At 43.9% G+C, this 24980-nt stretch overlaps 1 protein-coding gene across 1 annotated transcript in view; it reads left to right on the top strand.

The window, feature by feature from the left end:
- Positions 1 to 9053: 9053 nt before the first annotated feature.
- CAPN14 (calpain 14) overlaps positions 9054 to 24980 on the top strand; it is a 36918-nt gene continuing 20991 nt past the window's right edge. The window contains exons 1-8 of the mRNA XM_053667070.1: positions 9054 to 9118; positions 16014 to 16273; positions 17697 to 17766; positions 18581 to 18699; positions 18836 to 18972; positions 19357 to 19531; positions 20115 to 20180; positions 22091 to 22176. Of these exons, the coding sequence (XP_053523045.1) occupies positions 16058 to 16273; positions 17697 to 17766; positions 18581 to 18699; positions 18836 to 18972; positions 19357 to 19531; positions 20115 to 20180; positions 22091 to 22176 (869 nt within the window). The 5' untranslated portion in view covers positions 9054 to 9118; positions 16014 to 16057. The remainder of the gene's footprint in view (positions 9119 to 16013; positions 16274 to 17696; positions 17767 to 18580; positions 18700 to 18835; positions 18973 to 19356; positions 19532 to 20114; positions 20181 to 22090; positions 22177 to 24980) is intronic.

Here is a 24980-nt window from a genome sequence, read left to right as displayed (position 1 = left end):
TGGTAGGGAAAATCCACTGGAAATAGCATGGGTAAGTCCACAAGTTGGATGGGGTGGGGCCTCAATGAATCACCAGGGCGGGACAAACAGTGATGGAGACTCAGATGTGGTGCCTGCCTGCAGGTGGAGTGCTCAGCAGAGGAACAGTGGCCTCTGCCAGCACTTCTGTCTGAGAGAAAGCTGCCCCTTCAACTCTTAACCCAAAGCCAGATAATTCAGTTTCTGCAGAGTGTGCCTGATGTGTCTTTCAAGCTGTTGCCTGACCACTGGAGCTCAGATGAGTGAGGCTGAGTAAGTCTGTGCATGGACCCTTTAAGAGAAACACCTGGGATTCCAGAAGCCCTCTGTCTTCCTCAGCCTAATATCCACTGATTTTTACAGCCAAAAATTATGAAGGCTTCTCTTTCTGGCACTTGAACCCAATGCTGGGAGGCCTAGTGTTGGGCTGGGACCCCTTCATCACAGAAGGATGACCATAGTAGCTGAGATATCCCTCCTGATTTTTAATCATCACACGTGTGAGGGTTCCATGTGTGTGGAACCAGCTTGTTTCCACATCTCTGCCACTGTGTCCGGGCTCCATGTGGTTTCTTCTTTTTATCCTTAGTTACAGGACTTTTGTTCAGCTACATTTGAGGTGGTTCTCAATGTTGGTTGTTCTGTAGTTCAGTTGTAATTTTGATGTGTTAGTGGGAGGATGTAAGTACTGCTTTTACTTATGCTGCCATCTTGTTTAGAACTAGATAAATTTTTTTAGAAGATGTTGTTTACAAAAACATAATAACCTAGAGATAAATGTAACAAAAGATGTATAAGACCTTTATATGAAAAATCATTGAATGTAATGGAAAGACATTAAAGGCATTCTAAATAAGTGGAACAGACATAGTGTTCAATTTTGGAAAGATTCCATGTCAATAACTGATAGAATTTTAATTAAAATCTGAGCGTGATTTTCCATGGAAATTAACAAGGTGATTCTAAAATGAATATAAAACAATAGTCTAAGAATAACTAAGATTTTCTAGTAGAACAAAAAAGAGAAAGGGAGGAACAGGAGGAGAAGAAGGAGGGGTGGGGGGGAAGGAGGAGGAAAAGAAGACAGTAACAACAATAGCAACAAGTAGGTGAAGAACTTTGCCCTAGTGGATGTCATTATCAAGTTGCTGGGGTTAAGATGGTGAGCTTTCAGTGCAGAGATAAACCAATAGAATGACACAGTAAAATAGCCAGCAAATGTGGAAACCTGATACATAAAGAATTGGAGAGGTCACATATATATTAGTACACGGTCAGAAAGAATTCTTTCAATAAGACATTTAAGTATAATCCACAAATGAAAATATTAATACATTTGGCAATAGCTTAAGCATGCTTGTTCAACTAAAGATACAAAAGAGAGTAAAAAATATTTATAATACATAAAATTAATGAAGAGGCACTCATTAATTAATGCTTTTACATCTGTGAGGAAAAGACAAATATTCTAATTTAAAAAATTGGCAGAAATCATAAAAATTCCTTTTACAGAAAAGGCTATATAAATATCCTGTCAAGAAAAAAGTGATGTTGAACCTCATTAGTAATTAGAGGAACACCAAACCACAGTTATTATAATACTTCACACCCATCAGAATGACCAAAAATAAAAAGTTGGATGATACCAAGTGGTGATGAGAGTGTGGAACAATGGGAATTGTCACAATTTTAAATAATGTAAATGAATTTCTGGTGAACCTATCACCTAATCCAAGGACTAGAAAAGTTAGCAAGAATTTACATCTACCCACCTGCTCCTCTCTCCTGTCTGCTGCCTCCTCCCCTCCCCAGAGTGAAATAGAACCCCAAATTTAGTGTGTTTTATTCCCTTGCTTTTTAAAATTAATATTGTCACATACATATGGAAGCCTAAACAACGTATTGTTGAGGTTTAGTCCTCTGGAACTTGATAAAAGGCTCATCCTGCTGCATGTCGTCCCTTGGATCTCAGTTTCTTTCCTACTCAGCATTTTGTCAGCAGCATTTGTTTCCAGCCTTCTCTGCCTCTGTGGCGACCCTGTCCAGCCAGGTGGCTCTCCCAGACCCAGCACGTGGCCCTGTGTTTTGTCACCCCCATGGCTCATGGGGGTTCCCATTTAGACAACCTGCAGGAGATAGATCCTGGACCCCCCACGTCCTAGCTGCATGGTCTCTGCCGTCTAAGCCTTAGCTCCCTGGTCTCCGAAACAGAGAAACAATCTTTTTTTTTTTTTTTTTTTTATTTTTTTGGTTACTTCATACATTTTTTTCTCTTCCCCCCCCCGTCTCCCCCTCTCCCTTCCCCCCCCAGCCTCATCTCTGTGTCATTCATACTTGTTCCTCAAAATCCCTCCCCCTTTTTCCCCTTAAGTTCCCTTCCCTCTCCCCTCTGGTCGAAAACAATCTTTTTTTCAGGATTAAAGCAGACGATGCCTGCAGAGAGTTTAGTGCAATGCGTAATCCACTGAGAGTGCTCGATACTCATGGTTAGACATTAAGGTTATGATCACTATTGCTTTTATTTACTACATGAGCACTGCCCTGTGTTCTGGACCTTTTTGTTCATTTGTATCTTAACGGGGGATGGCATTGACTCAAAGGATTATAATTGCTAATAGAATTTGTAGCATTCACTATAGGCCCTTGGGGGGTGACACTATGAAATTGGGGTCCTTCTTTTTTCTTCCCTTTTCTCACCAAGACCATGGAGGTCTGGTTAGAAGTCGAGGGAGAATGAGATGGAAACTGCAGTAGCAACTTAGCGGAAAAGCTTGAGCCTGGCCAGGGGAGGTTAGAGGAGTCAGAGGACAGTTCAAGTCGGGGCTCAGTACCTGCAACCCCAGGACACAGGCCCCTCTCCTCCTGGTCCCGTAAGAGTAACGCATAGTATATCCATTCCGCTGACCTCTGTTGAAGGGAAAAGTGCTTCAACTCAGCCGGTTCCTATTGTTGGGAATTAGGCTAAACTATTTTAACCTCTTTTAAGACAGCATCCTTATCCGTGATCTTCTCATCTCTTCCTATCTCTGCAAAACAGGATCATTGGGATTTTTAAAATCAGAATCTCATTAAAACCACAAATTTATTTTAGAATGATAAAGATCTTATTAATGATTCATCTTTGTATCCAAGATGACGTGAATCCCATTTAGTCAAATATCTTTTACGTCTCTATGATCTTCTGTAGTTCCCCTCAAATGGTCAAAAACATTTCCTTTAAGATTATTCTCAGTTATTTGATGTTGTTACTGTTACTATAAATGAGGTATTTCTATTATGGTAACTTCTAATTGCTTACTGTTATGTATAGGAATGCTATTACTTTAAATAATATATATTGTATAGTTATTTTACTTAATACTCATCAATGTAGTAATTTTTAGTTTATTCTTAGGTTTTCTAGTGATATAAAGATCATCCATCAACTAACATTTTTCTCTTTTTATTAGTACTACTTCGGTTATAATTACATTTCATATTTTGGTCAGAAGTTTCAGAACAATGTTGGATAAAAAAGGATCATCTATTTTTTTTTTAGATTGTATTTATTTATCTTTAGAGGGGAAGGGAAGGAGAGAGGGAGAGAAACATCAATGTGTGGTTGCCTCTCATGTGTCCCCTGCTGGGAACTGGCCTGCAACCCAGGCATGTGCCCTGACTGGGAATCAAACTATGGTTGTTTGGTTCGCAGGCCCGCACTCAATCCACTGAGCTACACCAGCCAAGGAAAAGAAGGAGCATTCTTGTTTTGTTCCTGACATCAATGCTGTTCTGATTCTTACCTGGATTCTCCTTTCTTTCACCTCTTTGGCTTGGGAGCTATGATCTCAGATAAAAAATATTCTACCAAAACAGAGCATCTAATAGGTAGCATCCTCTCAAATGTGTTTGTGTGTGTATAAAATCCTACATAGATAATTACATATGTATGGTTTGTTTTGTGAATGTTCTTTTTTAGAAACCTGGGTAGATGGTGATGCCATTACTAGAAGTGGGAACCACAGGAGGAGCGGGAGGTTTGGGGAGCCCTATCCCCGGACAGCCAGGGGACACTGCAGTCCCGTCCCAGTGCCTTCTCCAAGGGAGCTTCCTTTATGGCAGTGACTTCCAGCCTTGTTCATCAGATGTCACCCATAAATTAATTGCTAAAATTCTGCAGCACATCAAAAATATATTTTTTTGCCAATGTGACAAGAAATAGGTATAATTGTGACTGATTTACAACAACGATATTAATATTAATAATAATAATAATAACCTATCCTCTTTGCTCCAAAGTGACTTTAAAAAAAAATCAGGTGCCTATACTTGCATGTAAGGATTTCTGCTGTCAAGATCTAACCAATTCGATGCAAACTTATTATGCGACATGATCACTAAGATGCAACTCTGTTATATGACCTATGTATTTATGGTTCAAGGCATTCACACTGGATGGCTAGTGTCGTGTTGGCTGTTTTCAGTTTTTAATGTGACAATCTAAGGAAGTAGAGGTCAGTTCCCCTGACTAAATAATCAGGTATTGCATGTTTTAAAAATGTTGCAGCACACCAGTTGAAAATTGCTGCCTCACGGGATGGCACAGAATTTACACATTGAAGAGACACGAGGTTTAATATACAGCAAAGTCAATGTGAGTCAACGCTAAGATGTAGTTGCCAAAAATGAGCATGAGATACCAGCTGCGTAGGAAATGACAACTATCACTGCTGACTTAGAGCTTGTCATAGGGGAGGCATTATACGAGGTGGTCTCACAGAGACGACGCATTTCACTTTCACAGCGACAGTTCACAGTGCCATTGCTCTCCCACACAGAGCAACCGAAGCTTAGTAGCTAACATGAGGCAGGGCAGGAGGAGCACCACTGTTTCATGAAGTGTAAAGGCTTGAACCCATTCATATATTTGGACGTGGCTTGCTGTGGCCTAGGACAACCATCACTATGTTGTGTTGGGAATAATTAAAAGAACTAAAATTGTAACGGTTATATTTGAAGGGCTGTCACACGGGAGGGCAAAAACTATGGGTACGGAACGAGCCAAATGCAGTGAATCTACTGCTCACTCACCCTCTCTTTACTGTGATATTACCCACGTGCATGACCTCGGTTACCACCCTCCTGCCCATAACCTTAAACATTCAGGTGTCTAGGCCAGGCACCCCTGGGTATCCTGTGAGCAACTCACACAAGGTCCCAGGGGTTAGAGGCTCCCAAAGACCTCTCAGTAAGCACTGAATCTAATCATTCGAAATAACCGTAATAATGTCTTTAACAAAATGTATTAAGTGCTCACTCTGTATCAGCCACCGGACTAAATGTTTTGCATTCATTATAATGTGAATAGTTGAATTCTTCCACTAATCTTACAAAGTAGCTATGATTCCTATTTCGTAGATGTTACGAATAAGTCAGAGGTGTGTTAATGACTCAAGTCTCTCCAACTAATCTGTGGGAAAGTTGGGCTCAAACCACAGCTTTATCTGGCTCCAAAGGTAAGCTCTTTCTGGAACATAAAGTCACACAATTCTAGAAAGGGCAGATCATGGTAAAACCCTCCTGGGCACAGAGGAGGTCTAGGTACGAGGCCCTCAGGTGACTAATGTTTTCAGAGCTGCTTTGAAAACATTAGTCAGAGCTGCTCCTCATTCCCTAAAGCCTGGACTCAAAAGCTTATCAGAGATTATGCTCTTTAGTTAAAGGGATTTTTCCGGTTTTATTTGTTGAGACATACACACACACACACACACACACACACACACACCCTTCCATGGAAATGTAGCAGGAAAACACTTCAACATAAATATGTTATGTTCCTGCTGAAAACTTCAGCCCACACAACTTCTCCATAAAAGCATATTGTTTTCTGGATAGATAATAGTGCCTTCTTTGAGGGGAAGGCAAGGTGAGGGTGGCTAATAGATGTAATTGTTAATGTGAGGAGTGCCTTTGATTTCGACCCGGAAGCCTCCACGCACAGACACCCCTTTAGATGGTTTTGCATGAGTCAGCTCCCAGGAATGGGTGCTGCTCTCCCTACCTGAGCCGTCACCCTACCTGCACCCTGTCTTCTGCCTCATTATTGAACCCCAGGGATCAGTCACGGCTTACTGACCATGAAGGCTTCTTTCCTTTCTTTCTTCTTAATCTGGCCTGTTTTGTTTGTTTTGGTTTCTCTCTCTCTCTATCATCCCCCTCCCTCCCTCTCTCCCTTCTTTCTTCTTCCCTCTTCCTTCCTTCCTTTGTCCTTCCCTCCCTCTCTCTTTTCTTCTTTCTTTCTTTTTTCATTGGAACTTCTTTCCTAACAGAAATCTTGCCACCACCTCTTGGAAGGAAACACAGAAACCACGCTGTTCTCCCTGACACTCACTTTTCCCTGTCACAAGCATCCTAATGACAAAGTTTCTGCCAGAGAAGATAGGCCAGGTCCCAAGTCAAAGTGAAAACAAACAATCAACAAGCCAAAACAGACATTAGTAGAGGTGAAACGGTAAGACACTCAGGGGAAAATAATGTCAGGAAGAAAGTAAGGGTCAGGAGGAATGGTTAGAAATACGTGTTGTGGTCCCATATTGATCTGGACAAGTTTAATAGTGCCAAGAACACAATTAAGAATAGAGGCAGAAAACAAGGATGTACACTATAAGACTTTGAAAGAAAGAAGTTTAGACATTTTTATACATCAGGGAACCAGACCAAGAGCTAAAAAAGAAACAAAAAAACAAACTATACTGCAGACCATTCCTTATTGTCTCTCTTTGAACAGTATTTGTTTGAGGGAAAAGTCCAAAATCATAATTGTGTGATTTCTGGGCATGTATTGTTAATAAATGAAGTTCTGTCCTTCAAGGTCTGTATTTTGTAATTGAGTCAGTGGCACTTGACTATTGAACTTACTAACTTTTTAATATATTGGTGATCTGATTTTTTCCAATGATCAAGGAGAAAACATATTTAAAAAGAGATGAGAATGCCAGATTAATGAACATTTCATGAACCTGCTAAAGAAATGCCAAAATGTCCTACTCATCCAACTGACATGTTGTATGCCTGTCATGTGTAGTGTGTGTGTCCCAGGTGTTGCCCCAGCATGACTCCAGTGCTATCCAAACATGCTCCCATGGACCAATATTGTACCAGAGGAGGTGGGGCGGAGAAGACAATGTCCAGAAAGGAGGGTGATGAAGGGAGGCCCCTGCTTCTACTTCCATTTAACTTCCTCCCATCAAGATTTACTGACCAATTCTGGGGAAAGATCTATGACCCAATTTAAGTATTTTGTGAGCCCTTGAACTGTCTCAATAAGTGTGCTCTTTACTTATTTGATTTCCTATGGTCAAGCAATTGCCTTACATCCTGATACCACTAAGGGCTCCTTGCCCAGGACCCCCTTTCCTATGATCTGAGGTCAGCCTTACCTCTGCCACTTCCCCAGGAGTCCTGATGTGCTCTGTGGCCAGGTCATGATGGCTGCTTTGGACACTTTCTGATGATGCCTGTCCGCCTAAAGCTTGATCTTGGTGCATTTCTGCATCGTTTACGTTTACCCGACCCGGTTACCATGTCCTGGTGCCTGCCCTGCCTCCCCATCTGCCTGCCCTCCAGTGCATCCCAAGCCCTTCTCAGATAGAACACACTTTGTCAGTTTGAGTTAACTTGGGTTATGCGTTAGAAATAAGTGTCCTTGAAATTCTACTAGCTTTCTGATAACTTAGGAAAACACCCTTCTATGGGGGAAAAAAGGTCTTAGAATTTACTTTGGAAACTTAGAGATGACTTTTATTATGAGCTAGACCACAAAACCTCTTTTTATTATCTTGGTTTGGGGATAAAATTTTAATGCTCGAAAGTTACATAATATATGGAACCATGACTTTTTTCTTTCATTCTGCTGAACTTGGTGTTATGTTTTCTTCCATTCACAAGTAAAATCCCTTCTCTTTACCTTGCTGGATCCTAGTTGTGAAATCATATAGTCAACTGAACAAAAATAAAGTTGGGGGGGCGGAAAACAGAGAATAGTAGAACCTGTCAATTAATTTTATGAAGCTTTGGTGGGGCTGTAGCCCCTAGGATGACAACCCCTGTCTACAGAGCTGCTGGAAGTGACCCTTGCCAAAGCTCTACTATCTCATGATTTTCTTGTTGAATTCTTGTACTTGCAAAACATTGGAATCAATGCATGTGGCGTTTATGATGGTGTGCAGGAGGTGTGCGTACGGTGCACGCACAAGTATTTGAGTAGTTGTTCCCATTCACAGTTGTATTGGACACATCACAGTTTTACTAGGGTTTTTTATTTATTTTATTGTGAGTCTAATTAAATAACATAAAGGACCTGTGTGAGTGTGAATGAACACTTGTTAGCAGTTACTATTATGTACTTGACACCTAATTTACTCCTCAACTGGACTTTTTCACTTATTATTTTACTGCCCGAAACTTCAATAATCAGGGATTCATTTGGGTGAGTATTTTATTTTAAAAAGTGCAAATACCTGTGCTAAGGTTAAGGATTTGTGAGCAAGTTACACAGTCACACATTTTTGAGAACTCATCCACCCGATTGCTTTCCAGTGCCCTGAGGAATGAGAATAGTGACAGGAGGAAATGAAAGGACATATTTAGGGAGTACACCCAGGTTTGGGGGAAGGGCAGGCTAATGTAGGGCACTGGGACCCTGAAAAAAAATTTCCAGAAAGTAAGGCATTCAACCAGGAAGTGGGTCTGGAAGCCAGAAACAAACTTGACCTTTACATGTTTGCTCAAGGCAGGCCCCAAACAGAGTCATAGAATGTCATAACAGAGCTGAAGATGACTAACTCTCTTTCTTGTCAAAGCATTACTGGCACAAGCTCTGTATGGTTGTCATTCTAAGAAAATGATTAGATTCAGCTGATACAATCACAAAGGTCTGGAGCTCCCCTCCCTTCCAGAGAATGCACAGTGGGGAGGAGCCAAAGCTCTGGAGACTCTTGGACCAGCCCTGTGCATGGAAAGGACTGTATATATGTATAAGAGTGGCCTGGGCAGCAGGTGTTTGACTGCATCAAGACTAGACCCTGCCCAATTGCTTGAAGAAGCGAGATCTCCTGTGCAGGTACATTTCTTTACCTCCAGGGGTGGGTTCGATTTAGTCCAGAGCCCTTAGAATCCTCTGCAAGGTCTGGGTTCAGAAGTGAGAGAAACGTAGTTGCTGCTTCTGATTTGAACTTTGCAGGTCAGAGTTTTTCTGGAAAGGGCCCTGGAGTCTGGAGATGTGAATTTGGTTCTCAGCTTTGGTATTGCTTACCGGTGTGACTTAAGGAATAGACTTCAGCCCTCTGACCTCAGTCTTCTCATTAAATAAGGGGGTGTTTTGGCCTAAGTGATCCTGGAGGTCTGTCAGCTCTGATTTCTATTAAACAAATGGTCATTTGGGGGAGTTGCTGACACTGCTAGCCATTGCCATTTCCCAGGGCTCAGGCCCTTGCAGGGGCCTTCTGAAGGGTCTGGAAGGGTCTTCGGAAGACCCATTTGGGAAGGGGTCTAGAGGTGGCCTGGGGCCTCAAAGGACCCTAATATTCCAGGAAAAAGGATGGTCTCTGGGTGTGAATGGGCAGCAAGGCCAGTTTGACTTTCTCTGTGCAGTCAGGTGTGAAGAAGTCATTGATGACAAGTTGAGAACAAAATAGTCCTTCACATGATAGTTATCACTGTGGGGCTGAGGTGGAGGGGCCCTGGCTTAGATGAGAAATCTAGAAATTACACAGGTTTGAGCAGTTTCCTGGCCTCTGGGCATCTGAGATCACTAACTGAGGCTCTGGAAGAAAGCAGCCAGCTCAGCTTATAATCAGTCCCCTCCTATGGAGAGAGGAGATACTGTTTGTTTAGGTGGGATTGAGCTTGGTTATGGCTTAAACATTTCTGTTTCAGACGTGTCAGATATAGTCAGACACAGGAACTGGAACTGTGATCCTAGCTTGAGCCAGCAGGGTAGACCTAGATTTTGGTGTTTAGGGAGATCTTCCAGACTCAACAAGGTGAGAGAGTATTTTTGACTCCCTAGTTCACTCTCTAAAAGTCTGGAAAGGATTCTTGGATGGGTGGGAACTGACCATTAAACAGAGTGAGCACCTTGCACTTCTCTAGAGTGAGAGCCCATCTGTGGGACTGGGACCCCTTGAGGACAAAAGTTCTAATTCATCATGCACCCCTACCATCTAGGGCAACACCCGGCCCAGGATGAAGCACTCGGTAGAGCCGTGTTTCAATGAAATAGATCTACCACTTTTCAAATTCTCTTCTAAATCTCTCTCCTGACCATCAAAACAATCGCTGGTGCGTTACCCTCTCCACCTCAAGAGTAATCACTGAGCTGATTTGTAACACATGATCGGTTTGGCCTTTCCCTGAAAATTACATCAAGAGAATCATAGAGTTTCTGTGTTTAGACTTTTTCACTCAGTACTATGCAAATTCTATCCATATTTTAGCATGTCGTTCTGGTTTGTTTATTCTCAATGCTGTATAGAAGAGGTGTCAAACTCATTTTCACCGGGGGCCACAGCAGCCTTGTGGTTGCCTTCAAAGGGGTGAATGTAATTTTAGGACTGTGGAAATGTAACTACTCCTTAACTAGGGGCAAGGGAGTTGGCACTGCCGCTGGGTAGAAACAAAGGGCTGGGCCAGATAAAACAAGGTGGAGGGCCGGGTTCGGCCCACGGGCCTTGTGTTTGCCCCCTGTGCTGTATATTCTGTGTGAATGCACTCCGATATTTAGCCCATGTTCATGGGCTCGTCGCTAGTTCTCAGTTTGGTGCTATTTTGAATAATACTATTATAAATATTCTTGTACATGTCTTTTGGTTCATAAATTTAAGCATTTCTATTGGGTAATACCCAGGAAGGGAATTGTTGTCATAGGGTATGTATACACTTAGGTTTAGTATTTACTGCTAAACAGTTTTCCTAAAAATTGTTTTTGTTTGACTTACTGTTTATAAAGTTTTGCCTGGGTTTGTAATTGCAAAGGTTGATATTCTGGAATAGCATAAATCACAACCTAAGATGCAAGGTCATCCATTCTTAAGTCCCAGACTGAGCTTTGGGGGTAGGGGCGTCAGTGAGGGGGTGCACTTGTTATCCAACACCCTTCTCCCTCGTTCATGAACTTGAACAAAGAGCAAGTGCTAAGTCGTAACTGATTCAGGAGTGTTCTTTCATGGCAGCTTCATTCAGTCTCCCTACCTGTCACATGAGCTCAGAGGTCCTTAGAGCAATACCTTTTCCGAGGTGCAAACATCGGCGTGTCGGCGAGATACCTCAGTGGTGAGAAGAAAAAGTGGGTCCGGGGCTCTGGGGAGGAGGGGAACTTGAGCTGAGTTTTGATGGATAGATGCAATTCAAACCAGAGACAGAAACATCTTGTGTTTGTGTGCAGGTAAAAGGTATGTTGGGCTAGAGCTGTGGGTTGCTTATACGGAAAGGGACCAGAGCACTGAGACCCTGACCCTTTGGGTTCAAGGCCATGAATTGTGGGGTCAGAGTGGAGAGATGTGACCTGGCTAGTCAGACAGGAAATTCAGGAACAGGAGGAGGAAAAGCTGCCTTAGTCTGACGGGTAATGCAGCTCATCATCTGACCCTTTAAGATTCAAATACTCCTGAAAAACAAAAGGAACGGATTCATTCTGTTTTAAGACTCTTTCCTATTCAAGCATGTTTTGAAATATTCTGGAAAGGAGAAAAATCAAAAGGGTTGGTTCTTTAAATGTATGGAAGGTGGTGGTAGAGAAATAAAGGTAGGAAATGACCTAATACTAGGGTGCTCGTGTCTCCCGGGTGGGAACTGTAAGAACAGAAGCAGGCTTGAGGGGAACAGAGAGACCCCACGCGGTTCTGCTTGAGGAGATGCTAAGAAAGAAAAGAAGAGGATGTGCTAAAGAGATGCCCAGGGCTTGCCCTGGTTCTGCAGAGCTGGCCAAGAGCCCACAGGCACTGCTCAGAGGCCTTACCTATGCGCAGGGACACTGACCACAGTGACCTCCAAGTTCCCTCTAGCCTGACATTAGGCTTATCTTCTAGGAGTGACATCAGGGTCTGGCTTCCATGCAGGCCCAGTGAATGTTCCTAAACCCAATGAAAGCTGTCTCCACTACATGGTAACTCAAGGTGCACACTCCCATTCTCGGAGTGGTAGGCTGTCTGTACTACAGAGGTTTGTGGCTGTGCCATGTGTCATGGAGTCAGATGGAAGACGGGGCAGTTCAGAGTGGGTAGAGAGCTCTGCCAGCCACGTTCTTATATCCCCACATAGGTGTGCGACCAGCCCAGAGGATCCCCCAGCATCACCAGCTAAGGCAGGGGGCTTCCTGCCTCTTCTCTTCCCAGTCTACTCCCAAGGTGCATGCTCCCTTTGGAGACTCCTTCCTTGAAGACTGACTTTGATTTTACTGTGTTTCTTAGGGTCCTTTAACCTGGGACCCCAGAACGTCTTGCTCCAGAAAGGAGCTCCCAAACAAGTCTGGATCAGAGGGAAGCTGTTAAGAAGGCCTCTGAATGCAAGGCTTAACCTAAGTCGGTTCTCAGGGATGTAATCAGAACAACAGGGGAACAGCTAAATAATTGACAGTTCGTGTCTTTATCACACTTTAGCTTCAAGTCAGGAGGAATGGGGATGGGGCTCAGGGAGGGGGGACAGCGTTTATCATTCTTCATGTTTCACAAATGAAGAAACACCCATCTGTTTATTTGCTCAGTCAGTCAGTCAGCAAACATTTATTGTGTTTGTTTGTTCTTGTTCTGAAAAGCTCATAGTCAGGCCACATTCTTTATTGTTTCCTGAAAGGCAGACATTGCTCTAGACGTGAAGATGAATTCTCTGGGTCTCCTGTTAAAAACTAAATCTAAATGTAGACAAATATTTAAATAGTAAAACTTTCAAGATCCTTTTAAAGCACTCACTGGGCAAAGTCATTTCCTCTTTTATGAACAGGGCCTGGTCTGTACTTAGAGATTGGGTTCCTATTTGTAGTCGGCAGCCACGAAACCACCCGACAGCTGTTCTGGACTGTCCGCTGTCATCACGTCTGAAAAACAGACTTCAGCAGAGAGAAATGGCAGGCCACATCTTTAAGACTTTGAGACATGACAGTAACCTGCAAACATAGTGTCTGCAAAAGCAAAAAATCAGTACATCAATTAGAGATAAAGTTCTGCTACATTAAGAAAACTTCCTAGTGATGGATGCAATTAACCATGTTCCTACTTGGAGCTTACCCCTGTGCCTAGCACTGTGCAACGGCAATCCACCCAAGTTAGGCAGTGCTTTAAGCAAACTTGTGTGTAAAAGGCAGGCAATCAATATTTAGGCTTATAGGCAATAATTTCTGTTGTAAGGGCCCAACTCTGCTGTTGTATGTTGCAAAAGCAGCCATTCATGAACAGGTAACTATGGCTGTATTTCAATATAATTTTATTAATGAAATCCAGCAGTGAGCCAGATTTGGCCCAGGGACCATAGTTTGTCAACCCCACTTCAGAGTTTTCTCAAGTCACTTCACATGGTTAATCTCTTCTGAGTCCTAAGAATAGACATAGTATATGTTATCTCCATTTTATGGGTAAGAAAACCAGCTCAGAGAGGGTAAGGGGTTTGCCCACAGCCACATGGGTAAGAGGTGGCAGCATGGCCACTTCGCGGGTCTTCCGATTGTAAATGTAGCGCTCCATGACCACTACACACTGGCTATTACACAGAAGAAGCACGGTCCCTACCCAAGACCAATCAGGCAGGGCCCATAGTTAGTCTTGCTCTTTTGTTCCAACTGTCAAGAACAGGGAATTGATCACTTTTTCAGTCTCATTCTTTTTATCATACAGACAGTGCCATTGTGCTAGAAGCCCAGGTTTCTATTCCAATTTTACCTTGGACGACTCTGTGGTTTGTGGCAAGAGGCCAGAGTTCCCTGGAAATCAATCATCCCTAGGAGGATGCTACAGGTTCACAGCACCTGTAGCAGGGACATGATTCTTACATTTTTGTTTCCTTTCCAGAGCCCCCACTCTACCCTTATTAGGTGGACTAAGGACCAGGCTTCCAGCACGGACCCAGTGTCTAGCACATAGCAGGTGCTTGGTAAATATCTGACTGAACTGAGCATCGGGGCAGGGACTCAAAGCACAGAACAGGCTCATGTGTCTTGCCTGGCGATGCTTCTCAATGTTCCCCAGCTAGTTAGACTCGAAACCTTCCTCTGGATCAGGGGTCCCAGGTAGACTCCTCATATCTCACTGTCAGGAAGCTCTCCCTAGCTTCTAACATTGTAGACAAGGCAAGCAAAGTCAGTATGTGAAAAAGTGAAGACTGAGGCTCTGCCCTGCCTTTGCTGAGTGCAAATGAATCCCCACATGAAGAACATGACCGAGGAGCCTTCGCACCCTCTGGAGGCCCAGGAGGGAACTCTCAGGCACCAGAAGCATGACTTTTGGCTGCACGCTCTAGTGTCTGGTGTTCCAGGTAGCTTTGCCTATTTATTTACATAGTCTTCTTTTATGGGCCAGCTCCAACACGGCTCACACATAACGGTTAAAATGAATTTCCAGATTTGACCGAGAGCCCTTTGGCCCTTTGCAGAGAGCTGTGGCAATCTGGGAGCAAGCTCATTTCAACCCCCCACTTGTAATATACAGAGGACTTGCTGGAACTGACAACCGCCCACATCTGGGTCTAGACCCTCTTTAAGGGGACTTGGGAATACTTATAAAAAGAGGATAATACTTGTGCGTGTGGCCTCATTCTGAAATGTGATCTTACAACGGGCGTTTGCTCCTTTGAGTCCCAGGAGGCACCAAGTCTTGTCATTAAATATCATGCAGTGGTTTTTGGTTCAGAGAAGAATCCAAGTGCAACCCAGCACTTGGTAAGAAGGGCATGAGCCTGGGTCAGGTTCTGAAGCCGAGGGACCTTCTATCCCATGTCAAGTCACAAGTGGTACATGACTGCTGCTGCTCAGGCTTGAAGGGCCAAAAGAGAAAATCTTGCTCTTAGGAGACCTCGCATTGGCTTACAAATGTAAATGGGGTAGAAGAAACTTGTTGACAAGGAAACAGGGGTAGGCTGGAGGAAGCTTTGCCTGATAATCTTTATCAGGAAGAAAACCTCAGGGAAAAACACAGACCTGAGTAAGAGCCTCTGAATCCCCGTGACCAGGTTGGGAGAGTGCTGGGTCTTCCCCCAGGAAGTGCGTTTGCGCCTGTGACGACTAAGAGTCGCTGGAGTCAGATGTCATCAGGTCAGAGAGAAGTCAAAGTGTGAGACACAGCATTCTGCCAGTATTAACCCCAGGGGGATAAACACCCCGTATCAGACGGAGTAGCTTTTAGTAAGTGACTCAGCGTAGAGCCCACACGGGGTCGGAGGACAGGGCCGTTCCACAAGCTGCCCACTAGCAGTGCTGATGAGCTATGTACAAAACTAAGGGTAAGTGTTTGGAATGTTTTATAGCAATGAACCAATAGTTTTACTTCTGTTGAAATCTGACTTTAAAAAAAAAGAGGGCTTGTATTTTGTATATTATCTTTAAATTTCATTTTTCTATTAGCTCATTAAATTTCTGCGACGAATTGGAAATAAAAGCATACAGGTCCTTCACCAGTGATAAGTAGTAGAGTATTCTAGGGGGTAAATGGTGAGTCAACAGTTAGGATGAGGGGAACTCAGTGAAGGCCGGGCATTCAAGGAAGGCTCCCTAGAGGAGGGGCTCCAGGGGACTTTGGGGGATAGGCAAGACCTTGACAGACAGGGAGGAGCCTCGGATCACCCCTACAATGTACAGGAGTACGTCTTTGTACAGACATGTTCTCGGGCAGCTTCTAGTGCATATACAACTTATTTCTTTTTCGCAGGCTAATTTCTCTTTCTTACATCCTCTCTGTCTCCCTCCTCCTCTCTATGGGAAATGCCAAAGCATTAGCAGAAAGGAAGTAAAACTGAACATCCGCCTTCCCTTTCAGGAGCAACAGAGACCGTCCAGAAAGCTTGTTATCCACTTCTTGCTATGTCTCTGTGGCCACCTTGGCGAGGCCGAGGGGAGAAGGACCCAATGGGGGGTCCTTCACAGCTCCCCAAGCAGGACTATGAGGCTCTGCAGGAAAAGTGCCTGAGAAATGGCTGCCTCTTTGAAGACAGCAGCTTCCCAGCCACCCTGAGCTCCATCGGCAGAGGGCCCCTGCTACAGAAACTGCCACCCCGCCTGCAGTGGAAGAGGCCACCGGTAAGGGGCTGGGAAGGGAGCTTCTGACCCACACGCACAAAGTGTGTCGAGCCAGACCTTCCTTCTGAGGGCTCAGGGCTTTTGGATATCCAGTCTTACTCTCATTGGTCCCCGTGAGAAGGAAACTGGGTGAATCCCCACATCCCCATTTTCCAGGAAGAACCAGGGGTGATCCTGGAAGGGGTCTGAGATGTAGCTCCTCCCCCAGGCCTGAAATATGGAGCAGCTGCAGCCAAAAATACATTAAGGTACCACTGAGCTTCATCAGAAATGGCAAGCCTCCTGAGTCACAGCCAATGCCATCTGCCAGAGGGACACATTTTAACATTTCACACCCCACTCCCCCCAAATCAGGCCCAGGAAACTCACAAATTAAGATGCTGTTCATCACTGTACACAGGTATTCTTTACACATGCATCAACAATTCCTTTCAAAGGCAACTCTTCAATGTGTTCAAAAGCAATTCATCTCCCCCAAACTCGATTTACATGCAAGATTCTAGAACACAGTCAGGTCAACCCATGCTGCAGATTCTCCCCTTTGTGTTCCCTCATCAGCTGTCACCATCAAAGACAGACTTGTTAAGTCCCTACTATGTGTAAATTCCCAAGTGTGCCTCCTGAACTAGAGGGCTGTTGAGATTTTACTTCTTCCAGGAAACCCTGGAAGCTGCTGACACAGTTTTCACACACCTGACCTGGACTGAACTGTGCCCATGAGGAGACTGAGGGGTGTGGTGCAGGCCGTGGAACAGAGGACAGCCCCTTTCCCTGTGTACCAGCCCAGCCCAGCCCACGTCTCAGCACAGAAAGTCAGGCCATTGCACTGGGGTTAGGGGCAGGAAGGAGGAGTAGGGGGAGAGTAAGAATGAGAAGGTCTCTGGGAAAACTGAGAATGCCCCCTTTAAAAGGTACTTCTACTTTTAACAGGAACCCCCAAACAGTTATTTTTTGGTATAAGCATCATTTCTTGGTGTCTACATAGAATTCTCTAGGACTTGACTTATATGAGCTTTAAGGAGGGATGAGAAATAGAATGGACAGAATCTGCTTGCCAGATTTTCTGGGACAGCCCTGATTCTTCACCTGCATCTGCATCTACATCTAATCTGCATCTACATCTGTATCTACTTCTACATCTACATCTAATTTATATCTAATCTATATCTGCATCTACATCTGTATCTACTTCTACATCTAATCTGCATCTGTATCTGCATCAACATCTGTATCTACTTCTACATCTACATCTAATCTACATCTGCATCTACATCTATGTCTACTTCTACATATACATATATATGTGTATATATATGTGTGTGTATATATATATATTGTATATCTATGTTTCCCTAAGTCCATGAGTGTGAGGCCCAATGGAGCTTCTTCTTAGTCAGAGGGACAATTCTGTCTGTCCCTGCAGGAACTGCACATCAACCCCCAATTCTATTCTGCCAACGCCCGAAGGCTGGATCTGTGCCAGGGATTGGTAGGTAAGTCTGCACAGCCCCTGAGACACACACCTGGCAGCTGTGAGCGTGGCTCGGCCCAAGAAGACAGTGGTTGGAAAGAGGGGAACTGAGAGATTGCAACTGGGAAATGGCCACCTGAACACTAGACATGTCCTTTGTTGGGAACAGGATAACAACTGGTCCTGTCTGGATGCATGGGAGTATCAAACCTTGCCTAATGAAAATCTTCATCATCAGTTGACAGGTCTAAGTCTTATCTTGGGAGAATGTTCACTCTATTTAGTCCCTGTAATGAGACCTCCTTGGCATGCCTGTCACTAGATGCCCCAGAATAGAATCCAAGAAGGCCTCTTCTCAACCCAACTTTCTTTTTAGAGTAATAGAAACAAGCCTTGCTTAGGGGAAGGGAGGCACATGTGCAGTAATATCGATTTTACAGACAGGGAAGTGGAGTCCAAAGGGTCAAGGCTTTCCCAGAACAAGAATCAGTTACAGAGATGGGAATTAGAAAAGGGTGGTTGTGTTTGGGTCCAAGTTCCTAAGGATGGAGCATTTGGGGAGCTAAAAGCTGGTGCAGGAATATGGCTTAATTCTTATCTTCAAGTATAGATCCCAGCCAATGTACCTCCCTGCATCACACTTTACTCAACCACTCTTTTCCTCTCTAGTATGTAATTCCCTTCTCCTGAAGTAGGCTACAAGCCCAGAAAGAATAGCAGTTGATATCAGGCACTTCTTGCATGCAATAAATCCTCAGTAAATCCATGCAGATACCTGGAGAATGTGTGTGCATGTGCAGGACATCCACGCAGGTACTGTGTGCTGTCTGGCTTAGGTGACTGCTGGTTCTTGGCTGCTTTGCAAGCGCTGACTTTGCACCAGGACATCCTGAGCCGGGTTGTTCCCCTGAATCAGAGTTTCACCAAGAATTATGCTGGCATCTTCCAGTTCTGGGTGAGTGTCCTCCTAGTGCCCAGTTTGGGTTGGGGGTATGGGAAAGAAGGTTCTTGGAAGAGTCATCTCTTTGCCTCCTTGGCTGACCATTTTCCACCATAATCTTCACTCACCAGTGGGCACTCTCTCCTTCTAGTTCTGGCACTTTGGGAAGTGGGTTCCTGTGGTGATAGATGACCTACTGCCCGTGGATGAAGCTGGTCAGCTGGTCTTTGTCTCTTCCACCTACAAGAACTTGTTCTGGGGAGCTCTTCTGGAAAAAGCTTATGCAAAGTAAGACAACTATGAGAAATTTTTTCTCTTCCCTTCCCTCCCCCCAACCCTGTCTCTGTCTCACCATCAGTGTTGAGGGAGGACAAGAGGGGGCAGGTAAAGTTTATGAAATGAGATACTGAGGCATGACTCAGTGAATATACAATGGACATTACCAGAGACTTATGTGTAGTGGTCACCCCATCTAAACAAGATTTCAGAAATTCTGCCTTCCCTAATGGACACAGTTGTTAACAGGGATAAGAACTCTGAGCACTAGGTTGGGAGGAAGGGGTGGCAGACACATTCCCAGGGAATAATGAAGCAAGGCTCCTTCAGATCATCCGAGGCTGCAGTTAAATGGCACTTTCCTTCTCTTCTTGTGTTTACTTATCCCCTGGGCAGGCTCTGTGGCTCCTATGAAGACTTGCAGCGTGGACAGGTGTCTGATGCCTTCTTGGACTTCACTGGTGGGGTGACAATCACCATCAACCTGGCAGAAGCCCCTGGAAACCTCTGGGACATCCTAACCCGAGCCACCTATAGCAAAACTCTTATTGGCTGCCAGACCCACTTAGGGGTGAGATTGGGCTGTGCACTGTGTGGATATACTTCTTCTCTGCTGCCATTCTCTTCGTCTACCAGTCACTGTTGTCACCTCAGCGTGAGCCCCAAGACTCCCACAAACCCTTGTACCTACAGTCCTATGTTCAGCCAGAGCAGCCTCAGAGCAGAGGAGAAGGGAATGTGCAGAGAAAGGAGCTGACAGTTAAGGGTCCACCACATGCAAGGTGTTTTATAGCTCAGCTGGTCCTTGCTGTCTAATTTTAATAACAGCCAAGAACGTGGAACTGGAATAGGGAGCCTTGAGTTCAGCTGAGCCTCCACTAATGACCACTGTGTCACCTTACACATCCACTTAGTGGCTCTGAATCTGGGTTTGTCCTCTGCAGAATGTTTAGAATCACTGCAGAGCGCCACCCTGACATAAAGGCTCAGATGAGACTCTGGGTACTGAAGAGCTATGAAAACCGTAAGGCGACACAATACAGTGTGGGTCTCTTCCACCCGCCTCGTAACTCCTGCATCAGCCAACCAGGCCCCCATGACTCCTGGATAATCCGTAGCCAGCAAGGCTGACAGGTGCTCTCTTGTCTGTACAGAGCGAGAGGGTGCTGGAGAACGGATTGGTGGACGGCCATGCCTACACTCTCATAAGAATCTGGAAGGTGGGTGGAACCTTCCCCCGCTATTTCCTTTCAGCCTCTGCTTCTCTCCTGGGGCTTTTTACCAAAGCCTGGGGGTGTTCTTGGTGAATCTATCTGTGTCTAGTCTGGGGGTCCTCCAAGGCCTGCCAAAGCTGGTGGGACTCCCCATACCTCTGGACCTCTTTTCTGGGGTGAAATGGGGGGTCCAGCCTTTGCCACCATCATTGTATCATCCCAACCTCTCTTTCCATGGGGAAGCTCCAGCCAATTGGCCATCTCTCCCCACTGTGCATCACAGTCTTCCTCAAGTTTCGCTTTCTCCCGGGCTGCTCAGAACAGCCTTTATAGCTGGCTCTTCCCTCCCAAATTGCTGCTTCTTCCTCACTTGTGCCTTGTCAGGTTTCCCAGTTTCCTTCCATTGCTATTTACCTTTCGAGCTCTACTAAGCATTGAGAGAAAGAGGAATCAGACAGGGACCCCACCTACAGAGAGCTCCCAGTCAAGTATGGAGAAAATCCATATCTGAAAATGATAAAAAAGAAAGTAGAAACTGGGAGAAGAAGGTGTGAGGGGTTCAGAAGTTGGAGGGAAGACATTCACCTGGTTGGGTTGGAGGGAAGCCAGAAAAGGCTTTGTAGAGGCGGTCACATTGATCTGGGCACTGAAAGGTGGTAGATTTGTATGAGGAGAAAAGGGCATTCCTAGCTAAAGGAACAGCATGTGCAGAATGTGGAGAAAAGAAATCAGTAGGGTCAATCTCAAAGAACCTCTGACATTTAAGAAGCTTTACTTGCCAAAAGTCCTCTGATTCCCTTTAATTCTGCTTCAAATTTTTTTGAACTCAACTCATACCTGAATTCTTCCTCCTCCCAGATATCCATGAATCATTTTTGTGTGGGTAACAAGAACTTTACATTTATTTTCACACTTATTTAGAAAAATTTATATTTTTTAATGTTTTGTTCTATATTTATTTAACAGTATTTGACAAAGTCTAACACTATGTGCCAAATACTGTCGTAACTGCTTCACAAACATTATTAACTCAGTCCTTACAACACCCCCGTGAGTAGGTGTATGAGTGTCCTTGGGCTGCCATAATAATAGAAATTTGTTTTTGTCACAGCTCTAAATTCCAGAGTCTGAAATAAAAATGTTATCAGTGCCCTGGTTGGAACATTGTTCCATAAACCGAAAGGTTGTGAGTTCAATCCCCAGTCAGGTCACATGCCAAGGTTTCAAGTTCAGTCTCTGGTGAGGGTGCATACGGGAGGCAACTGATAGATGTTTCTCTCTCATATCAACGTTGCTTTCCCTCTCTCTGTCCCTCCCTTTCCCTCTTTCTAAAATCGATAAGCATGTCCTCTGGTGAGGATTGAAAAAAAAAAGACGTCGTTAGGTTCTCACCCCCTCCAAAGGCTCTAGGGGGGAATTCTTCCTTGCCTTACAGTGACCAGTGGCCTCCAGCAGTTCTTTGCTTGGGAAGCATAGCTCCAATCTTTGCTTCCAACTTCACATTCCCTTTTCCTCTGTGTCTTCTTCCCTTCTTTTCTCTTGTCATTGGACCCACCTGAATCCAGGATGATTTCATATCAAAATTCTTCATTACACCTGCAAAGACCCTTTTTACAAATCAGATCCCATTGACAGGTTCTGGGTAGACATATCTTCTGGGGTCCATCATTCAATCCGCTGTGGCAGATGTGACTATTAGCTTCATTTTATGTATCAGAAAATAGTCACGGAGAGGTTAAGTAACTTGCCTTACGTCTCATAGCTTGTTAGTAGCAGAGCTGTTTCCTCCTCTGCCAGCTCTCAGGGCCTTTGATCTTGCATTTTAGTCTCATCTGCAGGCATGAATCTCACCCAGGTATCTAACATATGCAGTTGGAACCCAGCCCAGCCACCTAAATTGCTTCTCATCTGTGCAGGTGACCTGCAAACGCAAGCCTGAGTATCTAGTCAAGCTGCGGAACCCCTGGGGGAAGGTGGAGTGGAGAGGAGACTGGAGTGACAGGTGAGCTTCTGAGACTGGCTGGGTGAGGAAGGGGCAGGCGAAGCCTGCCAAGGAGATTGCTCTCTGCACACAGATTCCGGGTGTTCTTCCCTTGGTCTCAGGCTACGTCAGGAACATTTTCAGGGTCTGACAGTCTCTCACATTTATAAAGTGGTCTATGACGTATAGATTGTTTTCTTGTTCATTATAGTAATTAGAGTCAAATGTGAAGAGCTTGCCAGTACTGTGCTAAGTCCTTTGGATTGTCATCTCATTGAATCCTCCGAATAATGCAATCATAATGTAGGTAGTTTTATGCCTGTTTTGCAGATGAAGGGACTGATGCTTAGACCAGGTGAGTTACTTCAGGTCTCAGAGCAGGATCAGCCAAGGGCTTTCCTGTCTAGTCCAGGATCCCTCCCTGGCATGGGCCCTCTGGGGCTTGTTGAGTCAAAGGTAGACAGATCCCATTGGCCCCCAATTCTGGTTTTGTTTAGTGGCCTTGGGTTGTTTCTGCCCAAAGACAACTTGAACCGGATGTGGGCTTGACGGATTACAGACTGGCTGGAGGGCACAGGTGGAGAGGGAGACCAGTGGCAAAGCCCTTCACCTCTTGCATGAAGAGTTATAATATTGGCCTCTGCATAGCACTTTAAAGTATGAAAACACGTCCACGCACTCATTATCACTTACTCATTTTTATAGATGAAGAAATGAGGGCTCAGAAAAATAAGTTGTATTCCACTTCTCATAGGATGTACCGTGCTTGATGTGTGATACATGAATAAAAAGAATTGTCAGCAGAACTCAGTCTATGTAAAAAACAGCATACAAAGATATATATTAACTTTATTTTTTGAAATATTTTACTTACTTATTTTTAGAGAGAGGGAAAGAGAAAGAGAGGGAGAGAAACATCAGTGTGTGGTTGTCCCTCAAGTGCTCCTCACTGGGGACCTGGCCTGCAATCCAGCATGTGCCCTAACTGGGAATCAAACCAGTGACCCTCTGGGTTTGCAGACCTTTTGGTTTGCTGGTGCAGCTCAATCCACTGAGCTGCACCAGCCAGGGCAAGATATATATCAGTTTTATAGTGTTACCAAAATATATCGTCATGATGTTGGTTTTAGTTTGTTTCATAGAAGAACAAGTATTTACATTAGAGATAAGTGATTAATTAAATTTGTTTTGTTAGTTGTGTGACCTTGGGATAGGTTTTTTATTTTTCTGAGACAGAGATCTGGTAAGGATTAAATAAAATGATAGGCTTTTATTCCATAGAGTCTAATCTTCTGTTAATGTCATCCAGTGTATATTTTTATTTTGGAGAGTCCTAATTCTAGAGATTTCCTAATTCTAGAAGATTCTATTTGAGAATATCTTCTACTTCTCTCTTCATTATGTCAACAGTTCTTTTTATAACCTTGAGAATATTGAATGGGTTGATAATAGCTGTGTAAATGTCCTAATTTGCTAATTCCTTCATCTCTCTTATTTCTAGGTCTATTCCTCCTAACTCTTTCTATTTCTGATAATGGGTCTCATTTTCTACATGTTTGTATGCCTAGTAAATTTTTATTGGATGCTAGACATTACAAATTTAGGTTTCTGAGTGCTGAATTTTGTTGCATTTCTTTTTTTAAAAAATTTTTATTGATTATTCCATTACGGTTGTTCTATTCCCCCCCTTCATTTCCCTACACCCTGTACCCCCCAACCCTTACCATTCCCCCCTTTAGTTTATGACCATGTGTCTCAAGTTCTTTGGATTCTATATTTCCCATACTATTCTTTCCCTCCCCCTATCTATTTTCTACCTACCGTCTATGTTACTTATTTTCTGTACCTTCTCCCCCCTTCTCCTCCCACTCCCCTGTTGCTAACCCTCCTTGAGATCTTCATTTCTATGGTTCTGCTCCTGATCTAGCTGTCCTTTTAGCTTGCTTTTGTTTTAGATGTGGTTGTTAATAACTGTGAGTTTGTTGTCCTTTCACTATTCATATTTTTATCTTCTTTTTCTTAGATAAGTCCCTTTAACATTTCATATAATAAGGGCTTGGTGATGATGAACTCCTTGAATTTGATCTTATCTGAGAAGTACTTTATCTGTCCTTCCATTCTAAATGAAAGTTTTGCTGGATAGAGCAATCTTGGTTGTAGGTCTTTGGATTTCATGACTTGGAATACCTCTTTTCAGCCCCTTCTTGCCTGTAAGGTCTCTTTTGAGAAATCCGCTGACAGTCTGATGGGAACTCCTTTGTAGGTGACTGTCCCCTTAGCTCTTGCTGCTTCTAGGATTCTCTCCTTCATTTTTATCTTGGCTAATGTAATGATGATGTGCCTTGGTGTGTTCCTTCTTGGGTCCAACTTCTTTGGGACTCTCTGAGCTTCCTGGATTTCCTGGAAGTCTATTTCCTTTGCCAAATTGGGGAAATTCTCCTTTATTATTTGTTCACATAAGTTTTCCACTGGTGGCTGTTCCTTTCCCCCTTCTGGCACCCCTATAATTCGGATGTTGGATCATTTAAAGATGTCCTGAAGGTTCCTAAGTCTCTCCTCATTTTTTTGAATTCTTATTTCTTTATATTTTCCTGTTTGGCCATTTTTTTCTTCCTTCTGGTTCACTCCCTTGATTTGAGTCCCAGTTTCCTTTTCATCACTATTGGTTTCCTGTGCAATTCCCTTCATTTCAATTAGTTTAGCCTTCATATGTTCCTCTAATTTGTGACTAAAATCAACCAGTTCTGTGAGCATCCTGATCACCAGTGTTTTGAACTGTGCATCTGAAAGTTTCGCTATTTCTTTGTCGCTTAGATTTATGGACT

The sequence above is a fragment of the Artibeus jamaicensis genome, unplaced genomic scaffold, assembly GCF_021234435.1.
Source record: "Artibeus jamaicensis isolate MK-2021 breed Jamaican fruit bat unplaced genomic scaffold, CSHL_Jam_final contig_465, whole genome shotgun sequence".
Lineage (NCBI taxonomy): Eukaryota > Metazoa > Chordata > Mammalia > Chiroptera > Phyllostomidae > Artibeus > Artibeus jamaicensis.
The sequence above is the reverse complement of the archived record's forward strand: the minus strand, read 5'-3'. Positions and strand labels throughout refer to the sequence as shown.